This window comes from Heliangelus exortis, chromosome 12 (genome assembly GCF_036169615.1).
Source record: "Heliangelus exortis chromosome 12, bHelExo1.hap1, whole genome shotgun sequence".
Classification (NCBI taxonomy): Eukaryota; Metazoa; Chordata; class Aves; order Apodiformes; family Trochilidae; genus Heliangelus; species Heliangelus exortis.
The window spans coordinates 18,304,952-18,322,966 of record NC_092433.1 but is presented as its reverse complement, the minus strand read 5'-3'; the positions used below and the strand labels follow the sequence as shown (position 1 = coordinate 18,322,966).

The following is an 18,015-nucleotide window of genomic DNA, read 5'->3' as shown; positions in this document are numbered from 1 at the left end:
AAGACATTATAATATCCAATTTATGTATATGCTGGGGTACATAAAGTCATAGAATCCCAGACTGGTTTGGGTTGGAAGGGATCTTAAAGATCATCTAGTTCCAGCCCCTTTGGACACCTCCCACTAGGTAAACACCTTATTTTAGGACTGCAGTATGTAAGATTTTTATTTCTAATAAAACCTTTAACATTTGGGGGAAAAAACCCACAAAACAAAAAACCACACAGACAAAATCTGAAATTTGCTATTTATTTTATGGCAGATAAATGCCTTGCCCCAAGAATACCCTTGCAGCTGGTTGTGCTGGCTTGCACAAAAAAAAAAAAAAAAAAAAAAAAAAAATTGAGTAGGAATTTCCCCAAGTGAGGATGGCAAAGCAGGGATGAGAAGTTTGAAGGCAGTGGATGGAAGGTAAAATGGTTTCTAGCCCTGGGGGCACTCCCATCCTCAGGTCAGCAAACCTGAACCCATCCCAGTGGAATCCTCCTGGGATGAAGCTGCAGTGAGCTCAGGATGCTTTATGGCTTGGTTAGGAGCATCCTCTGGGATTTTAATGCACTTCACCTCATGCAGACTCAATTCCTAATTCCAAGAAATTTGGGGTTCCCAGGGAGAGCTGGGACAGAGCTGAGCTCTGTGTGGGGACAAAACTCACATTTCTGTCTGACTGCCCCACAAAACCACAGAATCTCCTTGGGTCTGTGCTGTGAGAGCTTATTCCTTCCTGAGTGATGCTTTTGCTCCATTTTCTGTCATTTCTGCACAGTTTGAGCTGAAACTGGGCCAAATGATGAGCTAATTGGTTCCTTCCTTAATTATGGAACCTGTCATTATCCTCTCAAAATCAGTGTTACTTTTCCATTGCTTTTAACTCTGAGGTAGATAATTCAAAATAGCTGGTTGGTAGGAATTTCCAAGTATTTTAATTGCAGTTTCTGTCATTGCTAAATTCTGCCTGATTACTTTCTTGCAAACAAATTTTTAAGAGCCATATCCCATCCTCTGGGTTAGCTGGAGTGCCAGTGGAAGAGAGAAAATACCAGAGAAAATAATCTGAATTAGAGAACTAGTAATAGAAATTAGAGAGCTAATAAGAAATAATAGTTTTGGGTATTAATTACTGAAGTGAACCTTCTTTTTTTTTTTTAATAAAATGGGTAAGACATTGTTCAGTCAAACCCAGCTGTTTCCCTTCCACTTCACTTGCTGAAATCCACTCATTTTGGAACATAAGAACTCTAAATCTGTTTCAGAACAAAGTCATTGACTTCATTTGCTTTTGGCTGTTTTAGAAATCTAAATTTAGAAATTGAGGTGTGCACTACAGGGCTTGCAAGGTACACATTAAGCAGCTCTATAGGATCAGTGGTCTAGAACAAAAGCAGCAAAAGTTGCTGGGGATGATGAGCACAGGAAACCTTCAAAATTTGTGCACTGAGTGCATAAAATAAACTTTATGAACTATCCTTTTCCTTTCAGTCATAGATCTACATGCCCTATTTATTTTTTCAAATTTTTGCTGGCTTCCTGCATCATCCATTCCCACCACTCCTGTTTTCCCTTAACTTCTGTTTGCAAGAAATAAACTAGTCCTGATTCTGCTCTGTGGTCTCCCACTGATAGGTTGCAGCCTCTCTTACAGGAAATGTGCAGCATGATTGAAAACCACAATTTCCCACCCATGTAAAGGAGCTAAAGTGGTAACTTGGACCCCAATTAAAAACCACTAAAAATGTGGGGTTTAATCCCCTCATATTCCTTTAGCAACACTAAATTTACCCAGGAACTGATGATGCAGTTTCTGAGGCTGTCACCGAAGTCCCTACTGATTTAATTGTTGAATCTTGTAAAAATTTAAGTTATAAACCAAGAGGCAATTTTTATAATCAATTTTTAATTGAACTCTTAGAGGCACAAAGTGCCTGGAAGAACAGAAGTGTGCTGTGTGTTGGGGCTTGTAGGCTACGTGGTAAATAATAATCAAATAATACAAAATAAAGAGGACAAACCAACCGAGATGTAGTAAACAAATAAAAATTGAGTAATAACTGTAATTTCCAATACCTTATCCATGTAAGGTTGCCAAGTGAAGAAAAAAATGCATTGGAAAGCAAAGGCTTAGATCTCCAAGGAAGCCCAGGAGAGACATATTACTTCCATTTATAACAGAAAATCAAGTGAGAACTTGTAATTGACAGAAAGGGAGTGAGTTTATGTCCCTGGAGGTGCCCTAGGATCAGCACCAGGCAAATGGTGTAAACATAATAAATCACAGAACAAGTTGTTCAACATGATTTTTTTTTTTTCTTAAAATAAGAATACAATTTTCTAAAGTATAATAAATATAAAATGAGATATGGCTGTTGGGCACTGGTAAAAAAACACCCTGCTCCCTTTTTTAAGAGAGTTGATGAAAATATCTGGTGAAGGGGGAATTGGGTTTCCAGGAGTGCTTATTCATAGGCTGCTGAAGGAGCCAATTAAACTGGAATACACTTTGTGTGTCTTCCATAATTATAATGACTGATTTCTATGAGTTTAACCCAATATAATAAGAATGAAATCAAGCTGCTTATTTCCCTGCTGTGTATCCAAATCTATCCATCTCCTTTGAATGTTTTGAATAATGTGTTTTTTCTCTTTATTGTCTTTGTTGCTATTTTTCTTTAAGAATAAAATTGAAGTACAGGAAATAAGTAGCTCAATAAATACCAGAACCAATAAAGTCTGGCTTCCCACACCTTTCTGCCTTGTGGATGTCTGAGTTTGATGTAGAGCAAAAAATGTAAATTTTCTTCCAGTTCCTGAGTTGATCCTTAAATCAGGCTACAGCCTTTCCCTCAGCCTTGTGGTCACTGCCTTCATCCAACTGCTTTGTTAAAAAGGAATTACACTTTATTTTCTGATCATTCCCATTTAGCAACATTATTTTTGGTTTAGAGGTGACCAGAGCACAGCCAGAATGGTGCCCACCTCCCTTCCTGGCCACTGCTGGTGAGCAATGAGCCCAATCCTCCAGCAACCCCAGTGCCCCTCATCTTGGTGCTTTTATTGTAGGAGGGAGGAGTGGCTGAACAGGGATTTTTTGAAGACTCTACAGAGATTTTTTTGAAGATTCTATGGATATTCTCAGTCTTGCCTGATGAGGTTGTTGTGGCACATCTCAAAAGTCTGGCTGAAGTCAAGACAGGTCATGGGGTTGTCCTTGCCTCTGCACTGACTGTTTTCTCTTATCTTGGCAAATCTGGGCATTTCTTATCATCAATTAATGCCACCTGATGCTAAAAGCACTTCTAGAGCAAGCTGTGGTTTCCCATGAGGAGACACTGTGAGTCCAGAAGCACAGATGGCTGTTTTCAACAATAAAATATTTCCAGCTATACCACTTGAGAAAAGCCCTGAAATTGTTAATTGTTCATACACTGCAAGATTATGTTAATGGAAGGAGTTTAAATATTGATAGAAGAAAATAAAACTCAATTATGATCAGCCGTTTAATTTGATGCCTTCTTTGCATTAACCGGTCCATAAATATTTTAATAATTTCATTTATTAGAAATTTTTTTTTTTAATCTTCACAATCTTACCTTGTGTTAAATCATCCCTGGGTGTTAAATTTAACCCTTGTGTTAAATTATTCCCCTGGGTGTGTATTGAAGCTCCAGGAGGAGGGGTGTGGAAATGTTCTCCTGCTCTCCCCTTCATGGCTGCATCCAAATTTATCCCCTTCTCAATTAAACCTCTGCAAAAAGGGATGCTCTCCACTTTGTAGGGGCACTGCAAATTCTACATGATATTGTGACATGAAGGCAGGTCAATCAAGTTATAATTGTCTCTAATTAGCACTTGCAGGAGCTGTAATCTTTTTATAAACTTTCAGCTAAGCGGCACTTGGGCGAAAAATTATTTCTTGCCTGGAAAGCCATTAAAAATTAATTTCCTTTGGTTCTGGAGGATATGAATGAGAGATGCACCTGGCCTCACACAGGGAGGGGATTTTGCCAATTAAAATGGGACACACAGAGCTCAGAAAAAAAAAATAAATACAATTTATGCCAAATATCTACCTTTGGAATTGGAGTTTTCCTTTCAAGTGACCACACTGAATGGTAATGAAGGGTATTTTGAGTCCATACAGAGCTTTTTGAATGGAGATTTATTGGAAATTTATATGAAAAACATGGTTTTGCCTTGTGGTGAGCCCTGCTGGGGGTTTATGTTGCTTTTGACATTCTTTTTACTTGCATACACCTGTGCTGTTCCTATCTGCTAAGTATATAGCTGAGTTTATGAATATTGTTTCCATTTTGGCAAAGTTTGGTCTCATTTTTGCTGTCTAATCCTCTTCCCATGCATATTAAGTCTTAAAAAAAAAGTAGTTAAAATTATCCCTGGATAAACTGCTTTGAATTCCTTTCACCTTTCTGCTGTAGGAGATCTGACTGGTGGGCAAATGGTTAGTTTTGCTTTTTTTCTGTTTGTTTTACTTATTTCTGTCACCTTTTTCACTTTATTTCCCTCCACCGTTGTCTCTCTGCTTCTGCAGCATCGTATCCAATACAGTGTTGAAAACACAATGCAATAATAAAATAAACTGCTTTTTGAAGACAGAAAAACTTGCAAATTCCTCTCAAACAGTTTCACTTTTCTTATTTACCACTTAGATTTGTCATTTGCTTGGATCTTCAACGAGTACCCATCGTTTGTACAAGAGGACAGGCGGCGTTTTGTCTCCCAAGAGACTGGGCACCTCTACATAGCCAAGGTGGAGCCCTCAGATGTTGGAAACTACACCTGTGTTGTCACCAGCACCCTCACCAACACCCAAGTTCTTGGGTCTCCAACTCCTCTGGTGCTCCGGACAGATGGTATCACCTCCCTTCTGCATTGGGAAAAAATAACACCTTTACTTGGCCATTTTTGACTCTTATGCCAAAACCGTCTGGGCATGCTCAGAATATTGGTTGCTTTGCAAGAAGAGAAAAAATTTTGTGTTGTGTTCTCCTCTTCCTCTCCTGCTGGCAGTGATTTCACTGGCAGATCCTTCTTCTCTTTCTAAATGCAATGTGAGAGATGAGATTACAAAAAAAAAAAAAAAAAAAAAAAAAAAAAAGTTTGGACTTAACGTGATTTAGTGCTAAAGAAATAAACAAGGCTTAAAAAAAATGACCTGTTTCTAATTGCCTCCTGTAGGTGTGATGGGAGAATATGAACCCAAAATAGAAGTTCAGTTTCCTGAGACCCTTCCTGCAGCTAAAGGCTCCACTGTGAAGCTCGAATGCTTTGCTCTAGGAAAGTAAGTTTTTTGCTTCCCCTGTGCTGAAAGTTGAAGTCCAGGAGGGTTCATTGTCCTGGCACTTGTTTTCCAAAGGCCCTGTTCTCATCATCACAATTATTGCCTTGGAATAATAAGAGGGCAAAGGGCCTTTGGAGTAATTTTGGGGTTTTGTTTAGAATTGATGTATCTCAGCAGCATAGGAATTTAGTTTGCATTTCCAATTATCTTGAATAAGATCAGTGCAGTTTTGCACATATCCTTTGACCTAACTCTGCTTTCTCTGTGTGGAAGGAACTGTTGTTGAAGTCAGAGAGAATTTTGTCTGAATTGTGCTGGTGAATATACCTGAAGCTTTCATAGTTTGCTCTCCCTTTATGGCTGAATTAAAGATTAAACCACATTGCTCTTCTGAATGATATTTCACACGCCATTGATGTATTTCCTCTTTCAAAAATGATCTCCCAAACCATTTACATTTCTGTAAATGTATTTACTCACCACTTTGCAGTTTACTTGCAGAGAGCTGTGTCAGCTGTTCATAATTTTAAGTGCCAGATTGATAAGTTAATCACATCCTCTTGCTGTGGTTGCCCAGCTAGGTGAGGGAAAGATTTAAAATTGGAGGATAAATGACTGTTCCAGGATGGGAATTTCAAAAAGACTTGCCTGGAAGTCACTGGTAAATCTCACTCATCTTCAAGGAAAGCCAGGGGTGATTTACAGGAATTTTTCCAGTCACTGGGCATTCAGACAGATAAGGGAAAATTTGATAGTGTATGGAACAGAATGGGACATGCAGATCAGTTGTCACAGTGTCTGATCATGTCACACACAGTATGAATACCCCTTCCACACAAGCTTTTAGTCAGTTCTGTGTTTTATTGTACGTTAGTTAAATATCTAATTTTGCCAATCCACTATTTCAGGCAGAACTGCTTAAAATCCCATTATTTTCTTTTTTTTAGCCCCGTACCTCAGATTAACTGGAGAAGAACTGATGGTATGCCATTCCCAAGTAAAATCAAGCTGAGGAAATCCAATGGATTGATTGAAATACCAAATTTCCAGCAAGAGGATGCAGGGCTGTATGAATGTATTACTGAAAACTCCAGAGGGAAAAACATTGCAAGAGGACGTCTCACTTACTATGGTAGGAAACTTCCTCTCCTTTCTTTACACATGAAATATAAACTGCTCAAGGGTACTTTGGGATTTACAGCTTCTGCAATCCCACACAGCATTTGTGTTTAAAAATCCATGGCATCTTAACTACTTGCAGAGAATGAGAACTTGTGTGCCAGGTTTTTTTGCATAACATTTCTAATAAATGTCCAGGCTCAAAAGGGTTGCTGAGAGTGCTGCAGAAAGTGCTTGTGCTTATTTTCCTGTGATGGAAAGACCTTTTTTTTTTTACAGTTCTTATTGGTCCATTGGTGAAACCTTAGATTTTTCAGTCAATTGGATTTATTTGGGGGATCATTTAGGCCTCACATTTACAGGAAATGCAAATTTTGTCTTGCTTTAGGAAAAGATTACTGATGGATATTGTCAATCCTTTTCTTTCAAAACAGCCAATTTTATTTTTAAATGAGTAAATAAATGAGACAATATAATCTAGCATGGGAAATGAAATAATATGAAATTTAATAGCTGGAAAACAGACAGAGTCTCTTGTGAATTTAAGGCTGTAGAGTGAAATGAATATCAGCAAAGCACATTGGTGGTGGTTTAAAGCTGGAGTGATTTGCAACAAAGTGGTAATTGACAATTTTTGTTAAAGCCAGATCTCAGCAAATATAATTTTCTTTAGGTAAATGGCAATTTAAAGAGTGTTGCAGACAGCTTTGGAATGCTATTTCTCATGTAGTAATAACTGAGCAGAGATTTTTTTTCTTTTTTTTTTTTTTCAAGTTGTATAAAAAACCCCACAGAGCACAGCTACTGTGCAACTCTGGGCAAATGATCTTTCCAGTTACTACTCCTGTACAAGAAGCTGCAAGGTAGATCTTAGGCTATGAAGATTTTAGTTTAAGGCACAACAGATTTTATGAGGGGAAAAAGAGACTTCTCAACTTTAAAATTATTATACCCCACCATTGGAAATACTCCAGCTTGGATGAGGGGCTTTGAGCAACCTGAATTTCCCATATGGTAGTTGTAATTATGACTTTTTGAGAAATCCTATGAATAACATGGGGCAAAAGATCTAAGATGCTCCATCTGGCAGTGTCTTCTGTCATCCCAAACTCAGCCCTATGCCTCTGATTTTATAAAGGGATTTTTATTCTCTTCTTGGAGGTTTGGAACAAGCTGTGGTTTCTCCATTGCTTTGGCTCAGGGTTCTTACTCCAGTTTTAAATCAGGGCAGTTGTAAGGCAGATCAGTGTAAACTACATACAAAATAAAGATGTGTTCATTAGTCCTTGTAATGTAATTACAAGAGTGAATAACCTTGACATATTTGACCTGCTTCCCAAGTTCTGTTTTGCTCATTAAATGACACAGAGATGAAAAAGAAAAAAATGTTGCTAATCAATAAAAGCAAGCAAGGTATAGTTTTCTGACAAGTAAAATCAGTGTAAACATTTCCATTACACATCCTGAGAGGGATTGGAAGCCTCAAAAAGAGTTCATATCCCAGTATAAAAGTCTGCCCATATTAGATTCATCCTTAATATGGATGTTTAGCCTAAGAAGAATAATGAGACCTGTAATGGCATTAATGGCACTCCAGCTGTTCCATTTCATTTGCTCTGCTTAATGAAACCCATTCTGCAGAATTAAGGAGATTTAAGCAATTTTTCTTATTTTGTCACTTGCTTTGTTGTTGCAGAGAGAATGTCAACAAGTTTGCGTTCCAGATAGGATCATTTTAACACTTTTTGATAATTTGGAGGATTTTAATTCTGTTTGTAGTTTTAATAATGTTCTGTAACTGAAATATCTTCTCATGGCTCACTGCTGGGCCTGGTATCAAGGCTCAGAAATCTGTCTGGAAAAGAAATGGAACCATATGCCACTCAGTCTTCCAATAAAAGATCAATATTTAAGGAAGTTGTTCTAAAAGCAGATGAGGATTTGGGGGAAATTTATGCAACATACTCAAGACTTAGAATTAAAAATACCCATCTGCCAGGAAGTAGCTGTGGTAATTTTGGGAGATACTGGATGCTGTTAAAGCACTTTATTGGTAGAGTGTAAGGTGTGTCTGCTACTCTAATATAGAAAAATATAAACATTAGAAATGGACAAATAACTATATATTTATTTTTATTTTTTTCCCCTTCTCCTTAGTAGAACAAAGCATTTTTCTGGCTTAGCCAAAAAAAAGAGTAATAGAAGAATTGGGGTTAACATTTGCCAAGGTTGTCATAGTGAAACAGTGAGAAAATTAAATCTTCAGAGGATAAAAACTAGATTAAAAATTTCCCTGCCACTGAAAAATAGGGTTTTCTTAGCAGATTTTCAAGATTCTTTGTAAGTGAAGCATAAAGCCAGTCCTAAACAGAAGTGTGAACCATTTCATTGCTCTGCTCTGAAGCAAAGCTTTCTCACTCTCCTGATTTGTTTCATGAGCTGAAACTGTTAAATCTGAAATGTGTTTTTCAGTGCATAAATGGTTTGATTAAAAAAAAACCAAATACCAAACAAAAAAACCCCACGACCACCAAACAAACATATTTTCTATGCTATCTTGGAACCACAAAGCACTGGAACTTTAACCATGTCCATAGTCACTTGCTCAAGAATGCTTGGAAATGGTTGGTGAAGAAATTCTGTGCACATATGTAACTCTTTTAATGAAAAATAAAATTGGTCTGTTTTTTTAAAAATTCATTGTGGGTTTGATACATAACTCTCAACCCCTAGCTGAAGTTGATAATTAAAATAGATACTCTAAACCAGCTATTCTGGGTTCTTTCCTAGTATTACTAACAGACTATTAATCTTCCTTTTTCCTCATGATGGATTTTCTCAAAAAAAGCCCAACATCAAATGCTCAGTTTATTGTCATTTGTACAGTTCCAGCATTTGTTTTTCTCCTCAGGGAATTTTGGAATGTGCTAAAAATAGGACAAGATTATCTAGCTTTGATTTAATATAAAACATGAATATATAAATAATTTTCTTTCACTTTATATTAATTCATCATCACTACTGGCCCCTTCCATAAGGAGAAAATAGGATAAGAAAGGATTCATGCAGGTTTTTCATGGTGTGGAAAAATGAGAAGAGAGGAAAAAATTAAATTTTTCTATTTTAAGATGCAATTAAACATGTAACATGGTAGAGAGACACAAAGGAAGTAGTTAAAGATTCCTTGGAAAAAATATATTCTTAATTAGCACATTCTGCTTTTATGGAGCTCATTGCTTGGTGGTACCATGGTAAAATGTTCAACAGGGAAAAAAATTCTGCTGCTCTTCTCCTTTTCTTGTGCAGTGGTTGTCTGTCCCAGAAGAAGCAGATCTCCTGCTAATACATGCAGTCCACATAAGTGTATAAAAAATTTGGATATTTTGTTAATTATTTTGGTAATCATGTACCACCAATTTTTTTCCAAAGCTCCATTTTTCATCTATATGGAAGACATTCACTGATTAAACCTTTTGCCTGATATCCTGACTCTATCCTGGAGATGTCTTCATTAACTAAAAACTATAAATGACTAAATAATACCAAGGAGCTGCTGAGTTTGATCAACCTAGAGTTTAATTGTTGATTCTGTCTAATAATTTAATTGCCTTGCTTCAAAGACAATTTTTTCATCTTTCTTCACATACTAAAACTTTCCCTGTGATGTAGCACTTGCCTCTTGCTTGTGAGCATTTTTATTTTTGAATGGAATCAATCATGGACATCTTCAGGGATGTGTTAGATGCTTTTATAGGTCCTGTTGTTTTATCAGAAAAAAAATTATTCATGTTTGAAGTCATTTGGAGTTTTGAGATAAAATAAGGTTCATCATTGCTGTCAGCATCAGTATGAATGTCATAGCCTGACTCCCAGATGTACTACCTAGAAAAAAGAAGGTTACCTTTCCTGCTTGGTTTTGGTTTGGTGTTTTTTTTTTTTACCCCCAGTTTCCATAGTTCAAAAAAATTTCTTTTGACTCTGATTTATTTCCCAGCTGCTGAGCTATCCAGAGGTATTTTCAAAGGAGATTTCCAACCCAGCTTTCATACAGTAATTTTCAAAGACAGGACTGTGATCAGACTGGATCTTAACATGCAAGCTCCAGGTGGGAACTGTTCTGGAAGACCCAGAGTAGAAGCCACTGCTTCCAAGATCTCCATCCCAGTCACCCATTGCAGTTGGATTTATTCACTTCGACCCCCAGAACCCATAGTGAAGGGTTTCTTAACCTAAAAAAAGGTTCTTCCTTTCCTTGTGACTTACAGAGGTGTCTTAGAATGTTTTCTTAGAATGGTGCCTTAGTTGTTTTCTTGTTTTCTTCAGGAAGTTCTGCCTGGCCTAATTAGCTGGAAGAAAAGGGTGATTGTAGCCACTAAAAAAAAAAAAAAAGAAAAAAAAGAAAAAAAGATAACTGAGTCTTCTCACTGGGATAAAGAGTTTTCTGAAGTTACACACTTGCCTGTGGGACCATGGGTATTGCAAGGAAGATTTTAGGCCAAAGCAAGTGAAGCAAAATACAGGCTGGTGCTTTTCCAAGTGACTGACCAGGAGGCTGACAGATGACCTTCTTCAGAAAATCACTCACCTACAAGTATCTTGTCCTAAGGGGATTTCAGATGAATCTTTCATGAAGCAAGTTCCTGAGAATTGTAAATGTGATCACACAATGTAGATTCCTGTCACAGCCTCAAACCCTGCACTACAGACTCCATTAAAATTAACTTCCAGCCCCTCACCTTACAGGGACATCACCTTTTTTTTTTCTTTTTTTTTTTAATTTTAATTAACATAAGTTGCCTATTCCTTGCTTAAGGAGGAAGGAATGGTGTCTCCTTGGCAAGATCTAAGTTACCAACCATGCCAATAGATCCAGGAGAGATGAAGCTTTGTTCTCATCATCATCATCAGTCCTTCTTCAGAAGCACAGAGATGGCAGAGCTGGTGGCACCAGATGTTCTAAGCAGGTATTTTTGCCTAATAGTGCTGAGACCTTCAGAGGAACCAAGCCATATATTGAGGCTTTTAGGTCCAGCCAGACACAGCTCCATAAAAAGGGCAGTGTTGGGCTTGGGACATGATGCTGAAGGTGTTTGGATCTCCTGCTGTCTGCAGATGCTGCAGGGTGGTTCATCTTTACCTTGGCCAAAATTCAGAGTATTAAGAGGAATATTTCCAGCTGGAAATAGCCCCTGTTTAGATGTCTTTTTAATTCTGAACTGGTTGGTTGAACTGTTCATTTTCAAACAGGTTTTTTTTTTTTTATAGCTTGTTTTGTTTGTTTTTTTTTTTAAAAGACTTTGAGACATGGCAGATTGAGAAGGGTGGGTTTCTTTCTTGCTGAATTTCTTCTTCAGTAATTTGAGGAGAAAAAGAGCTATCTTCTAGAAAATTACTGAAGTCTCCATCTTCTGCAAATGAAGAAACACCATAATTTTCTCACACTGGGGCTTAGGAAACTCTGTTCAGTTCATTTCTGTTTGGAGTGGAAATCTTGCTCCCATGCTTTCCAAAAAGACCCACTTTACCCTATCTAACTGTGGAGACTTGGGAAACCCTTCTGTAAAAAATGTCTGACATAACAAGTCCTAAAATTAAGATCTATGGTGTAGACAATATTGGTTTTTTTCATTAATGGAACTGAATGCAAGATCTTGAACTTGAAAATATACTGTATTTAACCTCCTTTCAAGGGGAGACAGGCAGCAGATGTGAAATATTGCACATGTGTGGATCCATCAATAATTCAATTACTGTTCTTGTTGCATAAATATTTAGGTGTGTGAAGTGCAGGAAGCACATGGAGGTGGAGTCCTGAGCTTTCCTCCCCTTGACACATGTGGGGCAAATGTGCCAAATGACAATGTGAGAGAAAGCAGTGGCTCTTCCTTAACCCCAGTGTTACAACGTGAACTCTCAAGATGCAACCAAAATTAGAACCAGTAAAACAGGACATTTGTCTGACACGAAGATCAGGTTATCCCATCTTTTAGAGCTGAGCTTCATAAAGACAGTGTAAAAATTCTATCATCCCCAGATGGGAAAGGTGTTAATCCTCGTGGGGTATGAGGGATGTGCAAAAACAAAGGAATAACAGAAGGTTTTGCTGTTAGCAAACACTGGTTGAATTCCAAGACCTCCTACACTAATACCTCAATGAATACTCAGTAGTAAAGCTCTCCTGCAAGAAGCTAATCCTCAGTGTTTATACAGAAGTCATAATTAGTATTAATTCTTGCTCTCATAAAAGATTTGGTGCTGTACTTTATTGTGCTGATCATCTGCTGTATTGCAGAAGCTGTGATGGAGAGCAAATCTGGATGCTAGAAAAGAAAGTCTCTTTTTTAATGGAATGAAGAGCAGCCCTCATCCAACCCTTGTTCTGCTGGTCCTGTGCCTGTGGAATGGGCTCAGCTCTTGGCTGTCCCACACTCTGCCCTTGTGGCCACCAAGTTATTCATTTCCCTGCTCTGAATTAATGGTTGGTGTAACTCCATTGTAGGAGGAATTCAATAGGAATTCAGATTCTGTGCTTCCAGAACTCATCTATTAAGTAATAATTATTTCCCATATCACCATGGCGTTTTTTTTGGGTTTTTTTTTCTAATCTACTTGTTTTGATCTGAGTGTGTTAGGGGAGTTTCCTAAATTATGGATTTAGGAAGATCTTTAAGGAAAATTCCTTTGCTTTAGCTATATATTTTCAACCAAGTTTACTTTTTATCTGTTTTCTTCATATGCAATGCCCGGAATCTCTCTTTTCTTGGAGAAACAGCTTATATCAAGATTAAAAACTTCATAGCAAATTGAACAAATGCAAAGAAAATTCACACAAATAAGCTGTAAAACTGTTGTGTGAAACAGCACAAAAGGAATTAACTGCCATTGTCTTCATGCAGTGATGTTTATTTGCCAAGTGAGCTATTCTTTTTTTACCCTCTGAAAGCTGTAACAGCTGTTAAAACTCTTTTTACAGTTTAAATTGTATTTTTGATAATTCTGAAGTATATGAGGTGTTAATACATCAAAATATAGTTATTTTTATGGACTTTCTAAAGCTGTATTCTAATTTGCATCTTTCAAATGCTGTGGTAAGACTAAAGCTCTCAAACCAGTCTCATCCCCAGGTGTTCATTGGGTGAAGTATTGCCTAGAATTACAAAATAGTTCAAATGGTATTCAGAATTAGGCTGGCAAACCACTATGGTTTTTTAGGACTTAAAATGATTCATTTCTGTATTAATTTGATTATGTAGCTGCATGAACTGTTTAATTTCCAGCATCACCACTGATTTCTTTATCTTGCATTTCCCTCATGTTCAGAGCTGTGTTTAATCACTGCTGATTTCCATCCTGGTTTCACTAGTTCAGCTTTAGTGATCTGTAATCTCAATTCTCTTCTGGTTTACTGCTTGTAATAAACATGTTTAAAAGGAAGAGTGAGGAATTTCTTTCATCAGGGGACGTGATGCAGAACCAGGGAGAATCTCTGTGCCACAGGAATTAACCCTTTGATCCTCATGTAGAGCAATAAGATGTTGGAATCTTAGTTGTTGATTCTTGTTTCATCCACAGCAAAACCTCACTGGATCCAGACAATAAAAGATGTTGAGGTTGCTGTAGAAGACACCTTATACTGGGACTGCAGAGCAAGTGGGAAGCCCAAACCATCATATAGGTGGCTGAAGAATGGAGAGCAGCTGTCAGTAGAGGTAATGTTGCTGTTTGGAAACCATGATGCTATATAAAATCAACAGTATATAACTATGGCAGTTCATAAAAATCCATGTCATTAGTCATGAGGAGTCTTTGGTACTGTTTTTCACATGCTTGTCAAGAGCACCCAGAAGGAAACTTCAAAAGCTGCAACACCAGAAATACAGGGAGAAATCAGGTTGGCCAAAAATATCCCAGCTAAAAGGAGATTTAAAAGCAGTGATAGAACCACACAATAAGTATATAAGGAAATACTGGAGAAGGAAGCCATACATTAACATCTATAAATGAGAGAGAACTTAAAATTATTCTGTTATACTTGCCACTGGCATTTCATTACTGGCAATAAGAAAACATTTTTGAACTTCTAAAGGAAGGAAGACAAAAATCCTAAATCTTCACAGGACACCATTACTTGGTGCAAAGAGTGAAATATGAACAGCAATGGAACATAATTATTTGCTTCAATGGAAAGAAATGGATTTGGTGACAGGAAAAAGAGGAACAAAGGTGAGATCTTTGGTCCTCCAGATCAGAAATGCAGATACCTTCAGAAAGGCACCTGAAACCCAGTTTGATTTGAATTCTCACTTTTTCACTGGGGAAACTGACACCTGAGGCCATCAGCAATGTAAACCCTGGGCACTGCCTCCTTGCAGGAAGGGATTTTCCCCTTGGCCAATGCCTTGTTGGCACCCAGAGTTGGAGAAGAAAGAGTGAGTGCTGAAGTGAATGTAGTGAATGGCCATGAGAAATGATCAAAGCACTGCAAACCATTTCTTAGTGTTCAGAGGGCTATAGTTATGTGCTCACTAAAAGGAATGGCAGTGTTTTGTGGACAGGTTAAGTGAGGGAGTCCAAGATCTCATCTCAGTGATTTAAGAGCATTGTTACCATATCACACAATGTCACTCAGGTAACACTCTTTTCTAGCTCAGTAAGTACAAAAATACCTTCTCTCATTCAGTCAGCCCATTTCTCCACTTCTGAGCATTGCTGTCCTGCCTCCTGGCATGATGTAAAGCATAAGGGTGACTTACTCTGGAAACACAGAAGGGCTGTAAATGGTAGGACTTACTCTTGGAAAGCCAGTGGTGAGGAGACAACAGGAGTTCTCTGTCTGTTATGATCAGTGCCTTCAGCTCCTTCACTGCAATAATTCTTCTTCATGCTGGAAGAAAAAAATCTTCTAGCAAAAAAATAAAAAAAAAAATCTCCACCAAAATCTCCTTAGTTCCCCTTCTCCTCCCTTAGATGCCTTCTCCAGAAATGCACATTTTTTTAGGAGGAGTAAGAAGAGCAGCTTGGGATGCTAGAGGGAGAATCAAGATTTAGGTTGGTTCCTTTTTGGGATTTTGTGCTTTGTCTAACTGGTTGAGCACCTTGCAGTAAACTGGGAAGGGACCTGCTAAGGAAGAAGCTAAGATGCCCCTAAATAGCCTTAAGAAAAGGGTGCCCAGTGGTTTGTTAAGCACTTCTGCTGGAAAAAAAAAAAATATATATATATATATATAAAAAAAAGAATAGAAAACGTTTATGAGCAAATAGTTTGTTCTTTTGGTTTGTTAATGTCTCTCCAGGCTTCTTTTCTCACAAGTTCCTGCCACTCCATCCTTCAAATTAGTCACTTCTTCCTGACTTCATGGAGCTTTCCAAAAATAGGCTAAGTGGGAAGATCCCTGTACTTCAGTAGTTTTGTCAGCTCTAAAGCACTTAAATGTGTGTCTTCCACTTAATGACTCTTGGAATTTTTTCTGCATAGTATTACAGAGAGCTCATTAGCAAATGGCAGGTGTGAAATCTCTGCCTCGTGTGAAATGCCAGTGCCATCTGTAGAGTTTGGATTCTCTCCTCTGTCATGAGAAGCCTCAGATGATTTTGTTCATTTTTCTGGGGAAATGCAAAGATTTTTGAGATTATGAAGCCTCTGTGAAACAGAGCAAGTTGGGAGAATAGATTTCATACGTGGTGTTGACAAGGCTCCATACCTGATCACTGTTGCCATACCCTGATGCAGTCATGCCACTTATTTTAGAACTGTTCTCATGACTATGCTGCTACATTTACCCCACTTTTGTGTTTATGCTGTCCTATTTCTATTTCTTACTTATTTTAAATTTTTCACAGGAAATATATCATCAATAAAGATATTTTTCTTAATATTCAGGGAAGGATCCAAATTGAAAATGGTGCACTCACAATATCAAATCTAAATCTGACAGATTCTGGCAGATACCAATGCATAGCTGAAAATAAACATGGTGTCATCTATTCGAGTGCAGAGCTCAGGGTTGTAGGTAAGATTTTCCTTTTTTTCACTAAAACACAAACCTTATTCTCCTTCTCCATACCCCTTCCACCTCACTGTGATCTCAAATTTAACTCATTCAGCTGCTGTCACCAAACCAAACATTTTTGTCGACCTCACATCTTTACCTGCAGTGCCAAGGAATTTTCTTCCAGAGGATTTGCAGCCCAGTCATTTATTGCTTTAAAACAGTACACAACTAAATTATTAATTAGAGGTAGAGCAGAGATGGGGGCTTGGACACAGGCCCAAAGATAAAAGTGCTCACAGGGGTTGGAGGCAGCCCTGGCTCAGCACATCATTCAGCTGCTCTCACCTCCTGCACCCAGGGGAGCCAAGTCATTTAAAAGCAATGGGCTGCTCTTGTGAGCAGCCTCTTTTGATGGAGGGGGCAAGGGATTGTCATCCAGCCATTTGAGCAGCTTCTGATGGAGTCTGAAGTAGTGAGAACTGTTTGAGGGAAGCACTGAACTCATGACTGTCTTGTGAGCTCATACACTTGTGTGATTTCTACCTCTGGCACAGAGACTCCAGACAAAGCCTCTGAGAACACTTTTGAGGACATGAGTTTTATTTTCTTTCTATAGCTAAGGTTACAGTCGCTCAGCAGACTGCTCCTTCAACCTTCCTCTCCTAAAATACTGAATTTCCTCTCAAAGAAGCTCAGTTTTAATATGGATGGAAGCCATGTGGTTACCTGATGTGAACCGTGCCCGTTCGGAATGAGCTGGGCTGTAGTGTTGTCACCTAAATCTGAGCTGACATTGCACTCTCACACAGAACTAGAAGCCAAGCAGTTCCTTGAGTTTTAATGAGGCTGCTGGTGCTGACTGCCCTCCCTGGGCTTGGGCCACTCATGTACACTCATCTCAGCAAAGCTCCAAGTCAGGCATCTGCTGAACGCCCCTTGGGTTCACTGAGCTTCAGCTCAGGTGAAGTCACTGTCATCTTCTGTGCATGCTTCATTAGGTGATGTGCTCTGCACAACTGAGCCTTCACTTCCCTGCCAGTGTGAGGAGGAAAACCACACAATTGTCCAATAGATGATCTGGTTGAATTAGCAAATTCATGTCCCTAATTATGTTTGGAAGCTGAGAAGCATCGTGTCAGTGGTAAATAGCAGTATAATTGATCTAGTTGAAGGTGCTTCATTTAACTATTACCATCTCTTCTGTTACAGCTTCTGCACCAGATTTTTCCAAGAGTCCAATGAAGAAGCTGATCCAGGTACAAATAGGCAGCACAGTTGATTTTGAGTGCAAACCCAAAGCTTCCCCTAAGGCCAAATGCTTCTGGAAGAAGGGAGGTGAGCAGCTACGCGAAAATGAAAGGTACCAAGTTCTATTGGTTTATTTGTTTGCATCTCTAAAGAAAATCTTGCTTTTATGTATGTCCTTTTATGTAATAGACTGGTCTGTAAATTCAAAGAGTTGTAAAGTCCCTCTGACATCTGTCTAGCTGAAGGGAATTATTTGATTGCTTTTTAATTGTCATTGTGTCTGAGTGCTGAGACTGCATGCGTATTATCTTTCCTTAAGGTCAAGGGCCAGCTTTTATTTTCAGCTTAATGTAGAGTTTG

At 38.3% G+C, this 18,015-nt stretch overlaps 1 protein-coding gene across 1 annotated transcript in view; it reads left to right on the top strand.

Annotated features, from left to right (window-relative positions):
* Nucleotides 1-18,015, top strand: part of CNTN3 (contactin 3) — a 99,695-nt gene that overhangs the window by 56,259 nt on the left and 25,421 nt on the right. The window contains exons 4-9 of the mRNA XM_071756330.1: nt 4,665-4,868; nt 5,194-5,296; nt 6,244-6,428; nt 13,988-14,124; nt 16,296-16,425; nt 17,617-17,767. Coding sequence (XP_071612431.1) covers nt 4,665-4,868; nt 5,194-5,296; nt 6,244-6,428; nt 13,988-14,124; nt 16,296-16,425; nt 17,617-17,767 — 910 coding nt within the window. The remainder of the gene's footprint in view (nt 1-4,664; nt 4,869-5,193; nt 5,297-6,243; nt 6,429-13,987; nt 14,125-16,295; nt 16,426-17,616; nt 17,768-18,015) is intronic.